This window comes from Pleurodeles waltl, chromosome 3_1 (assembly GCF_031143425.1).
Source record: "Pleurodeles waltl isolate 20211129_DDA chromosome 3_1, aPleWal1.hap1.20221129, whole genome shotgun sequence".
Classification (NCBI taxonomy): domain Eukaryota; kingdom Metazoa; phylum Chordata; class Amphibia; order Caudata; family Salamandridae; genus Pleurodeles; species Pleurodeles waltl.
The window spans coordinates 1,340,792,189-1,340,812,438 of record NC_090440.1 but is presented as its reverse complement, the minus strand read 5'-3'; the positions used below and the strand labels follow the sequence as shown (position 1 = coordinate 1,340,812,438).

At 43.7% G+C, this 20,250-nt stretch overlaps 1 protein-coding gene across 2 annotated transcripts in view; it reads right to left on the bottom strand.

The window, feature by feature from the left end:
* KMT2A (lysine methyltransferase 2A) overlaps nt 1-20,250 on the bottom strand; it is a 1,244,888-nt gene that overhangs the window by 1,199,267 nt on the left and 25,371 nt on the right. Inside the window, exon 1 of one of the 2 annotated variants that reach the window (XM_069224745.1) lies at nt 19,467-19,620. The exons of the other annotated variant lie outside the window; for it this stretch is intronic. Coding sequence (XP_069080846.1) covers nt 19,467-19,616 — 150 coding nt within the window. The 5' untranslated portion in view covers nt 19,617-19,620. Of the gene's footprint in view, nt 1-19,466; nt 19,621-20,250 lie in introns of those variants that run through there. 2 annotated transcript variants of the gene reach the window in all.

Here is a 20,250-nt window from a genome sequence, read left to right as displayed (position 1 = left end):
AATGTGATGAGCCCTTGCACAACGGTGGTATGTTGATGTGAGTGCACTGATCTATTGGATTGGGTCTGAAGCCAGCCGTTTAAAAGCCTTGTGCATGGTGCATGAATGGCATGTGGATGGATCATAAAGCGGTTGGGTCCCTTGATGGAGCTTTATTGCTCACCTTCAGAAGTCTTGGTTTCAATGTTCACATACTCTGATCATTTGTGTTTAAAGACAGTATTTCTGAAGGTGCTAAAATCAACCAGTATAAGCGCTGGATTAACTTTAAAAAAAAAAAAAAATTAAATCCAGATTTATATCTGTGGTGGTGAGATGGTTCTTACCAAGAACTCCTTGTTTTTTTTTCATTATAGGTAGTTGAGGTGTTTGGGACCTATGTCAGCCAGCACCTAGGCAAAACTGCACAGTTTTCAAAACGAGACAACCAGGGGAGTTCAGGGGTGCAGGACTTACATGACTCTTACTAGGTAATATTACCAGAAGCCCTGCAAACATCAAACCTTGGTACGAAACATACACTTTCATCACATTTCTGTGACAGAAAGACATGGAATCTGTGAGGAGTAACAGGTTTCCTACCACTCTGAGCTCCCACCTGTCTCTCAATACAAACAATGCCCCACTTGTGTGGATGGTCCAATAGAAAACGACTAGCTAAAGGGTTAATGGGATTTATGAGTTGACAAACATTGGGCAGCCTAACTTCTTCGTAGAAACCCTGGTGTCTGATTTACTGGGCAGAAGCTCTTTATTTTGCTGGAGACAGTCCACTGGTTCGTGGGCTGCAGACCTCTGCTCGGAGCCACCCCCAGCTAACAGCCCCTCTTCTCAATTTCCAGGACTGAGATACAGCACTCCATGCTGCCAGAGAAAAGGGATCCTTTCGTTAGCAAGGATCAGCGATATCAGTGTACCCAGATTTTTTGCTTGCCGTGCAGGAAGCCAGACATAAATTCCTAGAACTAAAACAGCCTTTAAGCTCCAAAGGAATACCCACCCGCGCTGCCGGTTAAAGTACGGGTCAAAAGATGGATTTGATAAACAGTGGTGGCAGGAAAGGAAATTTATCAGTGAGCGGAGAATCTACCGGGACACAGCAGAGAAAAGGACAACAAAAGCCCACCGGCAACCCAGGGCGATGTGGAGTGAGGTTGCAGCAGTCACTGACATCAGGACGTGGCTTTAGGTAGACGAGTATTTGTAATACAAAACTGTTTACTTTTTGCCCCCATATCAACTCATGAGTGACTACCATGGAACACAATACGTAACAGCCATAGGCTTACAGCAGACAGCAGCATGATATTCTTGACAGAGCAAGGCAAAACCCTGCATGTGTATCACTACACAGTTGCCCAAGAGGGTTTAATATGTGAGCTTTTGGGAACATTGGCACTGAAAGGTGGGGTAATCTGTGTGTGGTGGGGGTTACTTTTGGAGAGAAAAGTCTGTGTGTTTTAGTTACAACTGGAAACAGAACATGCCATGAGTACCATACGCTAAGTAGCCAGTTCGGAGAGTGTTCAGATATTCAGAAACATGTTGGTCATACGCAAAAATGTAAAGCTGTGGTCTTTGAACATCAGGGGACTGAACAATGTGACTAAAGGGAGATGAGTACCGACATCTGAATTGACACAAAATAGATAATGCCATGCTACAGAAGACCCACCTTCTCCTGTGTGCCCAGCTTATCTGGCTAGAATGATCCTCACTTCTATTGCTCTTCCTATAGCTCATACTTCCATGGTATCTGTACACCCATCTGCAATCAGGTGGATTTCAAGCTACAGCAATGCATCACAGACAGAGAGTTGCTAGATTGTGCTAGTGAGGATAATACATGACAAAAAACGGTTGCCAATTAATACTTGTGCACCAAATGTAAATGCTCCCAGTTTCATCCCAGGAGATATATACCACCTTGAGGCGCACAGACACAGAGACTGTGATTTGGGGAGGGGACTTTAATTTGGTACTTAAACCGGAACAGGGCTATTTCAGTTGTGGCAGGTCCGCGCACCCACAGTCAGAGACTTTAGAGGAGATCATAGATACACGATCACTTGGTGGACGTTTGATGGAAATTACAGCCCACAAACACAGAGTGACCATTTTCTTCCAAACCACATATTTTCCGCTCATATATTTACTGGTTGATGACACAAGAGGAAACCTTGTGGGGGGGATGGCCTGATCTATGACCCAAGGGCGCTGTCTGATCAGATATTCGATACATCATCACTTTGTGGACATTGGCAGAAACTACACCCAACGAACATGCAATGCTCATTTTATTCCACAACACACAATTCCCTCTCACATACTGAATACTGGATAATGACACTAGAGGCAGGCTCGTGAGTGGGTGGGCGGACATATCATTCATGTATTGAAATGAACCTCTCACTGCCACTGTCCAGAACGGGCCTGCCAGGTCAGAGATTTCCAAATAAGTCATTAAACAACTCTGTGTTCAGGGACGCACTGCCGACCTCTATTGTGGAGTATTTTGGGCTCTTTAAGGTTTAAGTCACCTCTGTTGCAACACTATGGGAGGCATTAAAGGCTTATATTTTTGGGATAGTCAATGATTCACATAACTGAATCCTGAACAACAGAACTAAGTACAGCTGATAAAGACTGATAATAAATTATTAAAGCAGGAGATTGCTGGGACTCACAATTGCGACCTACTTAAAAGACATGCAGTCACTCCTACATCGATGTAGAGAAGTAGCAGACAGGGAGGTAAGATACCTGGAAAAATGTACTCCGGCAGGAGATATGGGGCGGGAGGGTGGCAGGAGCTCATGCTGGCTTACATCTTGAAGAGAGACCAACATCGTAATCACTTTTGACGGATCGAAGAGGCTGGTGGTGTAGATTGCGCAGCTACTGAAGATATCCTGGGGCTTTTGTGGGATATTAAAAAGGGACTATACGCATTAAACTTGGAGGAGACACTGGAACAAATAGAGGAGCATCAGGATGATGTCTCCTTAATATAGCTAGAAAAACTGCCACATATCTTTTAAATGAACGTATAACTTGATAGGAGAGTAGAGGCCATTGATTCTATTTGAAGGCTAAAGGCCCGGGCTCTGATGGCTTCACATCACTCATTACTCTGCTTCCAAAGCAAGGGAGAGATCCAGGTAACCATGCATCATATTGCCCATTATCGCTCTTAAGCCTGCACAGGATTTCAGCTAAAGTCATAGCTAATTGATTGTCCCTGCTCATGGAGCATATGTTGTCTCCAGTGTAGTCTGGATTTGTCCCACACAAATCCACTACAGTCAATTTGAGCACCATACTGACACTGCTTCACCGGCTTAACCCAGACTTGAAGACAGCAGCAGCTTTTTTAGACCCTGAAAAAGCCTTTGACTGGAATAGCCGTTTTTGATGGAAATGCTTCAGAGGTTAGGTGTCCTGAACGGTTTCCCTGTTCTCAGAATTGTTGTATTCAAGAACAGTGGCAAAGGTTTGTGCCAATGGCTCGGGCCAGTTTCCTGTGAAAAGGGACATGCGACAATGTCCTTTGTACCCTCTATTAGTGCTAGCCATGGACCCCCCCCCTACCCAGGGAACTACACAAAGTCACCTACACAGAGATCTGGATTCCATTCAGGTCATATCCTCCTCTATATGGAGATCCTATTGTTTGATTCTCAGCTGGGCGAAGCACAATCTCCCTGACTTGAGAGGCAATTAGATTAGGAAACACTCTGGGATAGTGAATAACCGGGACCAGAACTGAACTGCTCCCACTTACAAGCTGCTTAGACTCACAAGAGTTGGAATTCCAGGTTTGATGGATGAGCAAATATTTGAAGTACCTAGGAGTACTCCTACATTGAGGCATGGATAAAATAATGAAATTAAACTACAGTCAAACAACAGATAAATTAACTCAACCAGCAAACATATGGATTAAGCTATTCCTGTCTCTTGTGGACCCTACTGCACTAATTCAAATGATATTTGATCCCAGATTTCTTTACTTATTTTTGAATAACCCCCAGTCCTAAAAAAAAAAAGAAAAAAAAAACTGCTTCTTACACCTAATTATTTGGCTGCCTTGGGCGGGAGAACAACCTAGAATTCGGTAGGAGATTCTGACACTGCCCCACAGACAGGTGGGCTTGAGGTACCCAACTTAGAGACATACTATATGGTGGCACAGGGGTCACTTCAACAGACATTGGTACCACCCAGATAGGAGGTTGCCATAAGCTATTCCTGAGAAGGAACAAATTGAAAACAGCCCCTCAGAGTTCTGGTTATTCTCACCAAGATGACTACATGCTGGCTGGAGGAACTGGGACAGAAGGCGTGGTCCAGGTTTTTATACTCCCATGTTCTGAGCCTGGCTGGTAACTTTCCCTTACCTCTTACAAGATAAATCAAACCATTACATATCTTATTGAATGCAGGCCTGAAAGATGGGCCATTTGTATAGACAGAACATAAAGTGTGTAGGTAATTTTAGAGAAGACAGTCACCAAAACTCACTAGATCTCTAAGTATCTGAGGTTTTGCCACACAGTACAGGAAAAACTAACAGAGTTTCTTGTAGAGCCTTGTGAGGTGACCCTGGTGACTCGAAAAATAAAGTCCCCAGATGCTACCAGATAGGCTTTAAAGCTCTACACAATGTTCTTGCAGTTCAGAATGAAGAGCACATCACATCACAGATCAGCCTGGGTGAGTGATTTGGCAACTAAAGTGACAGAGGTAAAATGGAAGTATTTCTGCCTGCAAGCCAATCCCATATCAGTCAATCATAGGCACAACCTTATTTACTTCAAATTTTTGAATTGGGTATATTTTCATACCTGCAAAGCAACTCGATAGACCGCACCAGATCACACTGTTGTCCGAAATGCAAAGCCGACCAGGCAGACTTCCTACACCTAGCTTGGATCTACCCAACTCCATACTTCAATAACAGCATCAAATATTTCAAACCCCATCAGAGATGATTGTCTGGAATTAAGCACAAAAATGACAATTTTGGGTTAACTCAAACCTTTCACCAATGAGGTTTGCAGATTTGTGGAAGTGGCACCATTGATGGCAAAACAGATAGTTGCCATGCACTGGTCACAGTGCAGAGCAAAGACGACTGGCTACAGTGCCTTGTCACTTGTGATGACTGACCCCAAGTTTACAAGTCCCAAAAGCCACTGACTTCTAGGCTTAGTAACATATGGAGTCCTCTCAGAGCATACCTTGCACGACTGGATACGAATAACTCAGAAGATCAAGTGGCAGGAACACTGGGGAAACATGACTAACAACTGGCAAAGGTTTGTAGGTGAGAATAGACCCAAGCGATGGAATGAAAGAAGTTCTCAATACGCCAGACTGAAATATGCGTAAATGAAAGATGCCATTAGATAAATTTAATACAGGAACCAGAGAAAATTATGATTCATGATTTTGTAGTAATCCTGTGGGGACATGCATATTTCACTGTATTGTGTTATGATCTTAAATCATTAAAATAAAAATTGCCTTAACATTACATTTTTGTTACTATTGTAGAAACTGACGTTAGAGGGGTTAGACAACTATCTGTATAGCACCCAATGCTCCGCAAATCATGAGCTTACAGGAGTGGAGCAATAATGAACACAATACATGTGACTTAATTTCAAACTTGTAACCCTCTAAATAAGGGCATGAACTACCCCAAACGTTGTATGGTATAGAGCATCTTAGACAGCAAGTAGCAGACATTTTAGTCATTAAACAAACCCATCTACTATATTCAGATCAAATAAGAATGAAATAAAAGACTTGCCTATTCCAACTCTGAGCATCAGGGGAGACAAAATTGGCTGGAAACCATCTTTAGGAAAAGAGGTCTTGATTTTCAGGTAACAGACGTTAACGGAGGGTAGATACAGTAAAAGTCCACGCCTTAATATAAGGCAAAAGGTAAACTCTGATTAATGTCTATGCCCTGAATGTTCAGCAAGATCGGTTTATAAAATGTATATTGAGTGATTAAAGGGGACAACAGAGGGTAATGTCATCTTTGCAGGGGCTTTTGGTTTGGGATCAGACTTTAGATAGAACAGCACATTATGCTCCTCTAGCAAAGGCTACGTCTAAGCAAATGAAACAAGGATTTGACGTACAAGGGCTAGTAGACATTTGGGAGTTATCTACAGCCAGTTGAAAAATTGTTTTCTACATGCACGCAAATCTCACACTAGAATCAAGGTGTTTTTCATCTCCAAGGATTCTCTCAAAAGGATATTCAGTGTAAAAATGAGACTGTACACAATTTCAGATCAGCAGTAGTGGAAATTGACATGGCCTACCCACAAAGTGATGGGCGTTTAGAAATACCAACCACGCGTAACAAGGAGTAGGGTTAATAAAGAGGAGCTACCACAGAGTATCAGAGACTATTTCTCAGAAAACAACCCCAATGAGACTTCGCTCACTAACAATTGTGACTGAGTCAAGGCTACATGGAGGGGTAGGGTCATCTCTCTGATGACAAAGCCACCAACTGAGAAGCACCTACTAGAACCAAAAAAATGGAAAAAACTAAACTGAAGCATAACTGACACGCTTACAGATCCTGCAAAAGATAAATGACTTGTCTGAAAGAAAGGCTTAGAGTTCGGAGGACCAATAGAGAAAAAAACTGAATCTGGTAATCTGGGAAAAGAGAAATAAAGCCAGTAAGCAGCTGCAAATAGACTATGAGCTAAAAGAAGGCAGGATTACATTAAGCTGAGAACGGAAGACATGGGGGTCTGTTAGAAGAGGAAATGGCTAAATGACTTCTTCTTAAGGTTTTATTAATCCTTGTCCTCTGCAGAAATAAGAGGGGTAAAGGCCCTCTAGGGAAAATAATCAACTTCCATTCATCTGATACAAACAGAGAGAGGAGCTAACCGACACGTTCATCATGCAAGAAGTCCTGTGGGTCAGCAAAGCATACCAACAAAGCCCTGGGTCCAGATGGACTTAGACTAGCCTTTTATAGAGACTTTACATCCCTCCTCATAGAATTCTATGAGGAACTCGCACTCACGCACACCAAGAGCAAGGCAGTACTGAAGGTGATCCTTAAACCAGGTAAGCCACTAGATCATTGCAAATCAGCTGGACCAATAGCCCTGCTTAATGCAGATATAATGATATTCGGCAAGATCTTAACTGTCAGACTGAAGAAGATTCTACAAGCACATGTGGAACATAACCAGCTTTGGCTTATGCTAGAGACACAGGGCTCGGTCAGAATTAGTAAAGTAGCGCATCTGTTTGAAAACTGCAAACTGAAGAGGATTACAGTTCTAATATACTAAGATGTTGAAAAAGCATTTGATGAGGTCAGTTGGGACAGGATGGGGATGGACACGATTAATAAGTGAATACCGGCAACCTGTGTTCAACCGGAGGCCAGAATCAGTAAATCAAGTTACACATGGGGTTACGTCGCATACATTTCAGTTTTGATGAGGAACGAGTCATGGGTGCCCACTCCTCCTCATACTGTTCAATAAACGACCAGCTACACTTGTAAGGGCGAACCCAATCAGTGAAATATGGTGATGAGGAACACAAGATCAGCCTTTTTGCTGAAGATGAGCTTCTTATTTTAACTAAACCAGACACCTTTCTGCCTGAGATCGTAAGGTGTCTGGGAGAATTCAAAAGAGTATCAGGATTCAAAACAGCTGAAGAAAAATTAGGGATCTTAAACATCTTGGTATCAAAAGGATAGATAAGAGCGATTATATGTTCACTGTCCAATTAAATGGTCTAAATCATCCATAAAATAACTAAAAGTGTATATTACGGATTTAGTAAATACATGGATAAAAGTACATTGACCTATCTGTAGATCTCACATCATAGTGCATACGGAATTTACAGAAAGTAAATACAAATACAAATATAAATTGTAGTTACTCCCGTCACATGTGTGGATTTATCAGCAGCAGGGTGATTACGAGTCAATACTAGTGTGGTCTTTATAACCGCAGGGCTTCCATAGAATACCAGAGTTAAGTCAAGCTCGCAAAGCAGAGTTGGGAACTAAATGCAATTCTGTCAAGCGTACCTGCTGCTCTCCCTCAATACAATTTGTTGTAGATTGCTGTTGGAACAACAGAATATCCAGCATCCAGGAAGAAAGGGATGCAAGCATTACTTGACTTGTGAAATAACAACAAGAAGGAAATATAAAAGGTGTTTTTGATAAACAGAACCTCATACTAACAACTCAGCAAACAGATTCTGAATTTAGAAAAAAAACTGAAAAACAGGGCACCTCTTTATTACATATCCACCACATGCCTGGTTAGCTTTGCAAGGCGACATCTACTTTTGGCAAGTACATAGAATTCTGCAAAATTGCAAATAGTCAAAAGCCACCAGTTATTACAGCGCATGCCCCCTTTTAGTAAGTGACTACAACACACACAAACTCTATGCACACCTACAGCCAGGTAACAATCTGCTTCTTTTAGTCATAAATACTTTGACAAGGCACGAAGCAGCAAGAAAGCCTTTCATACCATAATGAAAACCAACTTAACACATTAGAAACAAGACTCCAAAACCACAACCCTTTTTCATTCAGTGTGTGCAGTTCAGCTCTTCCTCACGTGCTGTGTATTTTCGACCTTCACTATGTAACTAAACTTCACATTCTCATCACAAACACCCTTCTTCATATCAAAGAAGAACTTAGTTTGATCCACTCACTTATTACACTTTCTAATCAAATCGGATTTCTTAGGATACATATAAATGTAGTGGCATTTCTTACTCTTGATCTATTCCCTTGTAAGTATGGAATGAGCCCAGTCATACTCTGTGGAGTGAACATCTCAGCCACATATTTAACAATCCACTTGTTTGCCAACACCAACTGCAGACTGCCTTTTACTAACAGAGTTATAGGTTCGAACAACCTATTATGCCGGGGACAATAGAGCGACTGGGGAGCAAAATCGCCTTTCAGCTAAACAAATCCAAGCATATCCTGCAATCATAACTTTACACAGGTGTTCAATTTTACTGAATTGCTGTTTTAGTATTAAACCTATGAAACAAAGAAGAGCTAGCATCTGGCCCTAAAACAAGTTAAAAATGTGCTAGTTACCTATCAACTTGCTTTGCTAATCACCCCTAATTCACACCACATCCTAAGATATGTTCCACAAAAGTCAACAGATTTACAAAACCTTCGGTGTTTGCTCAATAGCATATCCAGCACACTGAGGCATCATTAAATTAACTAAGGACCTATAACTGGATTTCAGAAAAGCTGGTATGCCCAAAACATAAGTCCATAAACTACTAAAACTGAGACTAAGACTAAATGACCACAGCTAGAACCTGCACTCTGCCCCAAGCAAAGCCCTAGATGAAACAGATAGATATAGAGTAACAACTGTGCAAGATCCTTACCAAACCTCAGTCCACTGACATCCACCACTTAGACATACTTCCAACATCCGATGCTCTTACTCAACCTAGTCCATCTAAATTCTACCCTTTTCTTCAGTACCTCCAGTCACATGATTGTTTACTGTAACTTCAACCAGGCTCACCTTCAGATGCAGACAAAAATTCTGAATTCAGCAAGGGGTCATTTGTGTAGATCCTACAAGGTTTGCATACAGAAAATAACAGCTGAAATAAAATAAAAATTGAAACTGAGGTTAAAAAAAAAAAAAACAGCAATTTTTCTCCCCGTTTTACTATAACTTTTTCCTTCCATGTCATATTGTCTGCTGGACTCTTCTGGTTGCATGGATATATAGTGCTTATAGGTTCATCAAGAACCCTAGGTACCCAGAGCCAATAAAGGAGCTGCACCTTGCAATGGATTTTCATTGTACACCGGGTGTACAGCAATTTATTTGGTGAAATATAAAGAGTGAAAAATAGGTATCAAGGAAACCTTTGTATTTCCAAAATGGGCACAAGATAAGGTGTTGAGAAGCAGTGGTTATTTGCACATCTCTGAATTTTGGTGTGCCCATACTAGCATGTGAATTACAGGGCAATTTTTTAAATAGAAGTTTCTTTTTTTTTTTTTTTCTTTTTTTTTTTTTTTTAAACACACGGTCTTACATTTGGAAGGTAAAAATGTACAGAAAGACAAGGGGTAATAACACTTGTTCTAATATTCTGTGTTCCCCCAAGTCTTCCGATAAAAATGGTACCTCACTTGCTTGGGTAGGCTTAGTGCCCGCGACAGGAAACTTCCCAAAACGCAACATGGACACATCAAATTTTTACACTGAAAACTGACGTGTTTTTTGGAAAGTGTCTAACTTTGGATTTTGATCTCTAGCTCAGCCGGTACCTAGGGAAACCTACCAAACCAGTGCATTTTTTCAAACTAGACACCTAGAGGAACCCAGGATGGGGTAACTTGTGGCACTCTCATTAGGTTCTGTTACCCAGAATCCTTTGCAAACCTCAGTATTTGGCCAAACAAAAAGAAAAAAGAAAAAAAAAAGAAAAAAAAAACTTTTTCCTCACATTTCGGTGATAGAAAGTTCTGGAATCTGAGAGGAGCCACAAATTACCTTCCACCCAGCATTCCCCCCCCAAGTTTCCCGATAAAAATGGTACCTCACTTGTGTGGTTAGACCTAATGCCCGCGACAGGAATAGATCACACAACGGTCAATGTTGGTCCTTACATGAGGGGCAACTGTTGACCCAGGGTGATCCATTCCTGACGCAGGCACTAGGTACAGGCACTTAAGTGGGATAGCGCTTTTATCAGTTCAGGTAGGGAAACACTGGGTGGTAGGAATTTTGTGGATCCCAGCATATTCCTTTAATATGTGTGACAGAAAAGCAAGAAACAAATAGAGTTTATTCAACATTCCACTTTTTGTAGGCTATTCTGTGTAAGAAAAAACTTTGGGGAAGCCACACAAATCACACCTCTGTGGACTCCCCCATATGACTAGTTTCCAGAAATGTCTGGGTTTGGTAGGTTTCCTTAAAAGGCCGCCGAGCCCAGGACCAAAAACGCAGGTACCTGCCTTACAAAACCAGGTTGTTTCGTGATAGATCATTTTCATGTCTCCACAATACAATTGGGGCGGTGGAATTTGGAGAGCTGAACATGGCGCTGTAGGGTTTTTAGATTTCCTTTGTTCTGCTTGCATGTCGATTGAATCGGGCTTAACATGGCATATCAGGCAGGCTGGTGAGTTCTGGCACCTCGTATTTTTTTATCCAGCCCTGGTATCACTGTGGCAGGGTTTCTCATAGCCTTGAGTCCTTCATTCCAGATATGGTCAACGACTGGCATGAAACGTATTAATGTTTGTCAGATTCCTTAAAATCATATACGAAGCACTAAGTCTGTTGTATGAAGATTGGTATCAAAGCACTTTGCAGCCCTTTCAATAAGAGTGAAAACCCTGATGTTTTCAGGTGGCGAACTAGCACCTGTTGCTGTAGCTGGGGCGGACATGGGGGGGGTAGGATAATCATCCTATTCATCTTCCGCAGTAGTCATCTGGTCCTGCAGTATTTGCCCCTCTTCAGGTTCATCCTCAACATCATCATCATCATCATCATCATCCCCTGTATCCACATAGCTGTTGTGTATGGCCACATATTCCAGGTATCCTGGTTGGGTTATGTAAACTGCTGCACCTTGGGGGGTTAGGGAGGGGTGGCAGTGTCAGAGGATCTTTTTAAGGCATTTTTGCAAACTACGGCTTTAAAAGCGTGGTCGCCTTAAAGGTAAACCTTCTATGATAGTCCTGTAACATCAGTGAAGATCCGTCACAAACTCAACAGGTTTTCGCATAGTTGGTTCCTGTGTTTGATGTGTCTCAAAAGGTATCATCATAAGCCTCAAACTCCGTGAAGTCTTCATACTCTTTTTGCCTCTTACCTGTCCGTAAAGGAGAATTCACCTTGTATGTAGTGTGTTTACCGCTCCTCATTGTCATCTGAATCTTAACATCTCACATGCAGTTGAGAAGGGCTGGTGGCAACTCCAAAAGTCCCACTGTAATCGTCCTCATCCTCTGTTTTCCCAATTTCGAGAAGGTTTACTGGTGGCAACGGTGAAACCTTACTAAGCGATGTCAATTCTGGCCGCAAAGGCGACTTAAGATGCTGAGCAGGATATATTTTTACTGGAGTTGTGTTCTCTGTGTGAAAATGAGGAGTAGATGGAGTCACTGGTGCGCCCGTCGACAGCGCAGATGACAGGAGAAGCATACTGTGTGCGCGTCAGTGGTCCCAGTGTCAAAAAGTTTGACGGTGACAAACCTGTCATCTAGACTATTCTAATCGTCAACGAGGCGGAAGGCACTATGATTGTAGGAGTCGTCTCCATATACATGGTCACCGTCAATGGAGCAGTTGTGGGTTTGGTCGACAGTTTAGTCATCGACCTGACCAATTGTTTTCACAGACATGTTTTCTTATATCTGCAGAGGCTAAGGCCTTCTGAAAAGGTGTTGATGGCTCAAAAGCGGACACCTTTTGACCCCTTTTCTCCTGAGGTTTAATTGAAGTAATTTTAACTGTAACTTTTTTCTGTTTGTCCATCTTTTTTGGAGTCTTTTTGGGTGGGTCAGGTGTGTCTGTCAGATCTGACTCTCTATGATTCTCCAGAGTCTGGATTTTTTCTTTTTCAGCCGTACTAAAAGCCTTGCTTCCAGATCTTCAAGGGTCTTGGCTGAAAATGTTCTGCAGTGCTTGCAGTCCTTTGGCTTGTGGTGGGGGTGCAGGCAATACAAGCACTCTTTGTGAAGATCTTCTAAGAAGAGCCTCAGCTTCCCACATGCCTTACATGGACATACAAATCTTTTCTTTGACCTCCCTGACATTTCTGCAGTGTCAGATATGAAGATACAGTAGATTAATATGAAAAAAGTTCACCTGAAGGTCGCAGTTCCCAGTGAGGGAAACTAAGCAGGTCTCAGGGAGATTCCCTTTCCACAATTTGCGGTAAATAAATAAATAATAATCTTCATTGTTTAGTTAATAAAAACCATAACAATCATCTCATAATACAACATGTTTAAAGTTAAAACATCTCTAAAATTCTATAAAATTCCGTAAATTCCTTGGCTATGAAACCATGCGAGGATCTAAAATCAGTTTCTTAATTCTAAGATGCAAAAAAGTGCGTGATTAAGTATGCATCCCGGATGGCAGGTTTAAGTCTTTGGTGTGTGCAGTCAAGAATTTGATAAATTTGCATATTTATTGTGCATCATTAGGATCAAAGATTGACATCACCGCTGACCGACAGGAACGAGTCCCATTTCTCATAAAAAGCGGTTTTAATAGTTGTCTGCGGGCTTCTTTTAAGGCTGGACAAATACAAATCAGGTGAGCCATATCTTCTTTCGGGCCTTTGCATAGCCTGCAGGAAGTCTCTCCTCTATTCTTCCACGATGGTTGATCCGCTCTAGCAGGAGATGCTCCCAAACGCAGAGTCCAGAAGCGATGCTTGATGTGAAGTGCAAAGGTTTTGGCCAGGTATTGTGATGGGGTCATGGTGGTATAAGTGTGCATTACCAGCCAGGCGTGTGAGCATTGCGCAAGTTTAGCTTTATCATCTAGAAAAGATTGGATACTTATTTCCTTTTTTAATCGCTCGACACAAAAGGGTATACTACATGTTGGAATGCCATAGGTACTTTGTTTTCGTCTCTTGCAAGGAGTTGTTCAGGTATCTGTTGTATACTGAATTAGGATTGCCGTTTACTGAACTCCATAGTGCCGCTACTAGCGGGCTGAAAGTGTTTTTACTTATTTTGTACCAGATCTTTATTGTGTGGGCCTTCCTGTCGAGCTGCTGTTGTGTTAGACCAAATTCCAGCCTTATCTGTGCAGGGGAAGCAGAGCGAGGAAGATTGAAGACTTGCTTATAGATTTTTATTTGCTGCCTTTCCAGAAGGCTAGCATCTTTCCCGTATTGGGCTGCGCTTCCGTATGTAATTGCTGAAAGGAATTTAGCCGACATTAGTGGTTTATATCATGGGCCCTTTAATCTTTTAGGAAGAGTGCAGAAAGCGAACGCCAAGGCTTTGGACTTCTGTAGAATATACTGGTTTTGCAGCACAAAATTGATCTTATTGTCTACTGTAAGTCCAAGATATTTGTAGCAGCAGATCGTATCGAGAGTGAAACCGTTCAATTTTATTTTGTTTACAGGATTCAAAGAGCAGCCTACTGACATTGTTTTTGTCTTTGAAGTGTTAACCTCTAGTTTGTCTTTTGCAAATTCGCCCAAGGCAGTAACCAGTCGTTGCAACCCTATTTTTGTGTGGCTTAACAGAACACTGTCATCAGCATACGATAGATGTGTTATAGCCAGACTTCCCATCCTTGGAGAATGTGAGTTGGTTGCGTCTAGTTTTGCAGAGAGATCTGCCATGAAGAGGTTAAAGAGGTGCGGGGCCAACACGCAGCCTTGATTTAATCCTATATTTGTTGGTATTCTCCTGGAAACTTTTGAGCCGTCTGCTACCTTGATTCGTACCCAAGTTTTGTCCTACAGCAATTCTATACACCTCAAAATACGTTCTTGCAAACCCAAACTCCGTAGTTTGTTCCAGAGAATTGCTCTGTCCACACAATCAAAAGCACTTTTGAAATCCACAAAACATGTGTGTAAATTTTATTTTAAGCACTTTGCTCGGTTGGCTATATCTCCTAACGCAAGAATGTTAGTCACTGTGCCGTAGCCCTTCCGGAAACCACAATGTGCGGTAAGAAATCTGAGGCGTGAAGTCACTGCACGAGAGGGAAGGATGCAAGCTATGCTCCGATTGGTTGAACTTTGTTCCTGTACAAAATTATGTGGCTTGCTACCCAATCCTTTAAGGAAATGCAATGAAAACAGACTTGAATGAAATACCTTATTCTACTACTAGTTAAAATTACAGAGAGACTCCCACTTACACAACAGGAGAATCAATTATATTCCCTCAAGGACAACTACATTTGAAAGTAATACTGATCAGAGGTGCCAAGCTCAAATATCTGCAGATTAGACCAACAAATCTTTACAACATCCAGAAATATATATTCAGATAGCCCAACATATTTTGTTTCCACACCAAGCAAAGGATATACCCTTTCTCTACCTCCTTCACCTTTTCTTCCTTATCGTCATCACCTATCCTCCCACCCATCCCTGCTTTGCTCAGCACTTACCTTCCTGTATCACGTGCTAATGTCCTTCCCACTCATTTCAAAGCAATCAATTGCCTTCTATGCCACTTCACTCACCTGCCCCAAATTCCTTGCATTTACTGCTCCCCACATAGCATTCCTTTTCCTTCACACTGCTCCTTACCCACTACTTTTACACCTTTTATATTCACCATTACCTGAAAATCCCTTCTTAGTCACATACTCACTCTTCCCAAGTGTCACACCTACTACTAATTCACCCCTTTCACTTGCACCTCCAGCTCACACTAATCCTTCACCTATCTTTTCTCGTCTTAGCTAACACCCATACTTCACCTCGATTACACACCTATTTGATTCCTCAACCCAAACCATGCCATCTAATTTTCACTTTCAAAACTCACACCATTCTGCTTTCATCTCTGTAAGCCTCCTGTAACAAAAGGTTACCCCATTCCTACTGCCTTTCATACCAAACACCTCATATATCCATTCACTTCCCTGAATCAAATGAATATCTATGATATGATTTCAGAGTCTAACCAAAACTGCTCTTTATCACTGAGACCTGGTAAAGCCTGAACCAGTAAAAGAAAAATATTCCATGTGGAACTTGGGTATATCAGATAAAAGAAGCAGTGTTCGATATAGCAAACATTTGAAAAAACATGTTTTCAAATATTTTTAGTAACTGTTTGGTGATGCAGGACATGCCTGATATATACAGTGTAAAATGACTGGTGACTCATTTGTATAGAGCCCAACAGTGTGTACAATTATTACCAAAGTTTTTGTCTTCATATCAGGCATGGGCAAATTGCAATTTCCTTTTGTTTCATAAGAACTAGTTTTGCTTATAACGTTTATATGGTAGGTTTCAATACTCACAAACCATCAATCTGCGTCCATTCTACACCCTTATCTCCCATAAATGACATGGACTTGTTGATGACCCTGTGCAATTTTAAATTCTGCGACCAAAAGTCGACACTACCAAACTAACCAAAGATTGTGTATTCTAAAAGGCTATGCAGCTGTTGTACACTATAATGGTATATAGTAAATGTGTTGATCAATTTATATTGTACACATTAAGCACAATGCACTTCCTCATTAGGGCCGTGGCCAAGGCAGGCAACATGACGGACACTTCTTGAGTGAGCTCTGCAGCCGGATCCCATTACCCAACTTTGATCCCCCATATGTGCTCTGTATCCACCTTCCTCACACACAGTGCAGAGCCCCACTTGGAGGAGATGGCAGCGTAGCTGCTGGCTGGCCCAGAACACCCACTCGGGGACCCTCTCTGAGGGCCAGCCACATGTAGACTGTAGAGCGAGGGACGGGGGCCCATCCAAGCACCTTTGAGGAACAGCTGCCAGGGCTCCATGCAGAATGCTGAAAGTTGACCGCTGCCCCGTAGAGTCGTCCCTCATCTATTTGCCACCTGGCTGGGCCGCTTGTCTGAGGCAGCAGGACCTGTGGCCACAGAGGCCGGGGCTAAAACAAGGCCTCACGGAAGACCAGAATGTCACTGCGTGGCTGGAGAGAGAACGAACTGAGCAGCTTTGAGGATCATGGACAGAAGGCAAGCTGTACACCTGGCCCCCTTGGTTACTGACACTCATCCCCCCCCCCCCCACCTACCCCTGGGGCAAGGAACCTGACCGGGCAGGCCCATGTAGCGGTGCATGTGGGCTCTCCCTCTTTCTTCTCCCCTCCAGGCTGGGAGTAAAGCGATTTAAACATGGGGGCAGGGGTGAAACCCCCAGGTCAGGAGGACAACATGTCCCCAGCGGACACTGGCTGTGGCCAGACCCAGAGGGCACCAGGGCCTTCCTGCCCCCTCACCCCCAACCAATTAATTGCGACTCTCGTCTGATATAAGCCCAAAGGAACTTGTGTATTGGACATTGGGGCACTGAGTCCAGGGCAGATCCAGCCCCTCTGGCTCGCTTTTGGATTGGCCCCCTGCACCTTATACAAACTACTCAAGGACCCCTCCGCCCACCCCCATAGAGTCATCAGGCCTGCATACAGGGACGAAAATCAGCCCCTTAAGCCTGCCGTTGGACTGTTGTCCTGCATTACATGACCAACTACCTACCTGTCCATTGTGGGCAACAAATAATGCAACAGATTTCTTCCTCACAGACAATACTGGACTGCCTGTGCTGCAGGATGTTATCTGCACACCAGGCCCCAGCAAGCAGGTCCATCGTCACGCTTCCAGAGGGCCCGCCTCCTAAACCTCCCACCAAATTTCCTCATCACACTCAGCTATCCCCCTCTAGCTACTGATACAGTCGACAGCAGCGATGGGACACCTTCACACTGGTTCTCAACTATCGACGACGCATGTCCAGAGGCAGCTGACACCACATGTCAAGTAAGCACTGTGGTACCCTGCCCCTCCCTCAGTATGACTACAGTGGAAGAAAAATTAGACATGGTCATTGAGGCCATTGAACAATTCGGGATATCGCTCGAAAGCAAGATTGACACAGTAGCAACAGATCTCAATCAATTAAGAGATGATCACCACAAACTTACCAACAGAGTCCGCATCACAGAGCAGACTACATCTGAACTTCAATCCCAGATGCAGGAGGCGTGAACTCAGATAAAAGCTTTGCAGAATCAGATTCATGCCCTGGCGTACAGGGCAGACAGAACATGCAGAGGGACACTTCAGCAGAAATAGTATCAGAAAAGTAGGAGTCCTGGAGAGCTCGCAGGGGCAGGATGCGGTGGCATATTTGAAGACATGGCTCTGCAGTTTCACACTGGCATTGGCACTCACAACTTTCTTTTGATTGGAGTGGGCTCACCGTGTGCCATAACTCAGGGCTCCTCCTGCCGCCCCTAGTCCCCATGGTTGCCCGCCTGCTCCATTACAGAGATTGGGCTCTGGTACTTCAAGAGGCCAGGAGACATGACATCCTGGCGACAGACACAGCAACTGTTATGATCTTCCAAGACTACACATTCAGCGTACAACTAAACGCATTTCTGTCTGTCAAACAGAAATTACAAGAACTAAACTTCAAATAGTTGCTCTTGTTCCCAGCTCGCCTCTGGGTTCAGGCAGATGGATAGACTCCCTTCTTTACTGACCACAAGGATGCTTGAGAAACAGTAAGAGGAGACTTTCCGCGGTTATCCTGCTCCCAGACCGGATACAGTTGTTAGAGGCCTTCCGAGAGCCTATCCCATCTTCGGACACTGAGGAGGGCCATGCTATATCCACTGACAAGGAAGGCTCAACATTCTATATCCTCCTCCTGCTGGAATCCGGCGCACCGCCAAACATTTCCCCACAAACTGCAGATGATGATATCTGACCACCGTGATGCTTCTTGTTCACACATCCACCCTGTAAGGTATACAGTATGATCACACTTAGGCATGTACCTCTTAAGCCCGCCCCACTTTTCCGGTTTCATGCACCACTTTCTCCCACTTTCTTTAACCTGGGTAGGAGGAATTCAGCTCCTCGTGTCCCGGAAAACACCAGCTCCTAGTGATGCAGACGTCCTACCTATCTGAAGCCAGGCGCACGCGTACATATGGTGCAGGCCATTAGCCATTATTCCTCTGCGTCCCCTCCATCCCCGAAACCCCAGTTTCTTCACCCCTCTCTACATTGGGGGCCTGGTGCAACCTCTGATGCTGTTAAGCACACTCTGTGCGGTGACCACCCACAGCAGAGGCAAACGGAAAACAGTGTTAGTCAGTCTCCTGAATACATAGGGATCACCGCACTTGAACACCACACCTATTGCCACCTACACCCTCCCTCCCCCGCCAACCAACCCCCACCACCACCACCACCGGATGAGCACAGGATAGCTCACATTGCTCAATGTCTGTGCTGCATGCAGTTGCAGGTCTGCTCTTTCTGGTATTATGTTTGTCTTTCAGTTGTGTTATGTTGGCATTTGTTTGACTTCTGTACCTGTCCAAAAACACGCTTCCCCACTGCCCCCCCTACTCACCTTATGAGCAGGAGCCAGCTAAGCCCTTTCTCCAGTCTCACTTGCCCCTCTCCCAACACATCGAATGACACTTACGTAATGAACTAGAAAGTCCATAGAATGCACACTCCTGCTCGCAGGTACACGGTCTACTCATACCTGCATCTCAGGAAAACACAGATAGCCTACTTAATATGGACTACAAGGGAGCTGGCGAAATTCCTAGCTAACAGGCTGGCTCCTCTGGTCTCAATTCATACATCCGGATCTGAACTGGATCACATGAACACATCCCTGAACCTACGTCAAGTTTTTCCGGGTCTTCGAGGTCGCTCCTGCTGACTGGCCAAATTCCAGATGCTTGATCCTCAATCTGGAGAAGCCCTTTGACTCTCTGGAGTGGGTTTACCTCCGAGGTGCTCCCCCTCCGTGGCCTGGGGGCACAATCATCCATCTGGTTCAACTGCTGCAAATGAAGCAGACAGCTGGGGTTAAGACAAGCTGATTAATCTCAGAACTTATTCACATACATAGAGGCACCCAGCAGGGCTGCCTGCTGCTGTTTTCACCAGCAGTGGAACAACTGGCGCACACCCGGAGCGATGGTGGACTGCACTGGGGGATTCCCTCTGAGAGACAGGCACTACTCTGTATCACTTTATGCAGAAGACATGCTTTTTTATCTCAGAGGTGCATGCAAAGTTAAAGCCCAAACAGCACACACACACCCTACATTTGCAGAAGTGTCAGGCCTCCCAGTTAACTGGAGCAGGTTCCGCCTTTCTACCTCCAAGTCCTCCACGTCTGGCCCCATGCTCCAATCCAACAACACCCCCACGGCATAGCACCCTGACACATTCTGCTATCTGGGAATCCGCATATACCACTCCCGACAGACCTAGCAGAAGTGAATTTGGGTCGGGCAGCCACCAACTTACAGTTGCAAATCGTGCTTTGGCAGGCCCTGCAGCTGTCTGTGGCAGGACGCACAGCTCTCATCAAAATGGTCCTGTTACCACGTCTCCTCTACTTTTTTGGCAATCTCTCACTTTAGATCACAAAATCGCTCTTTCGCTCTTTGGAGAGAA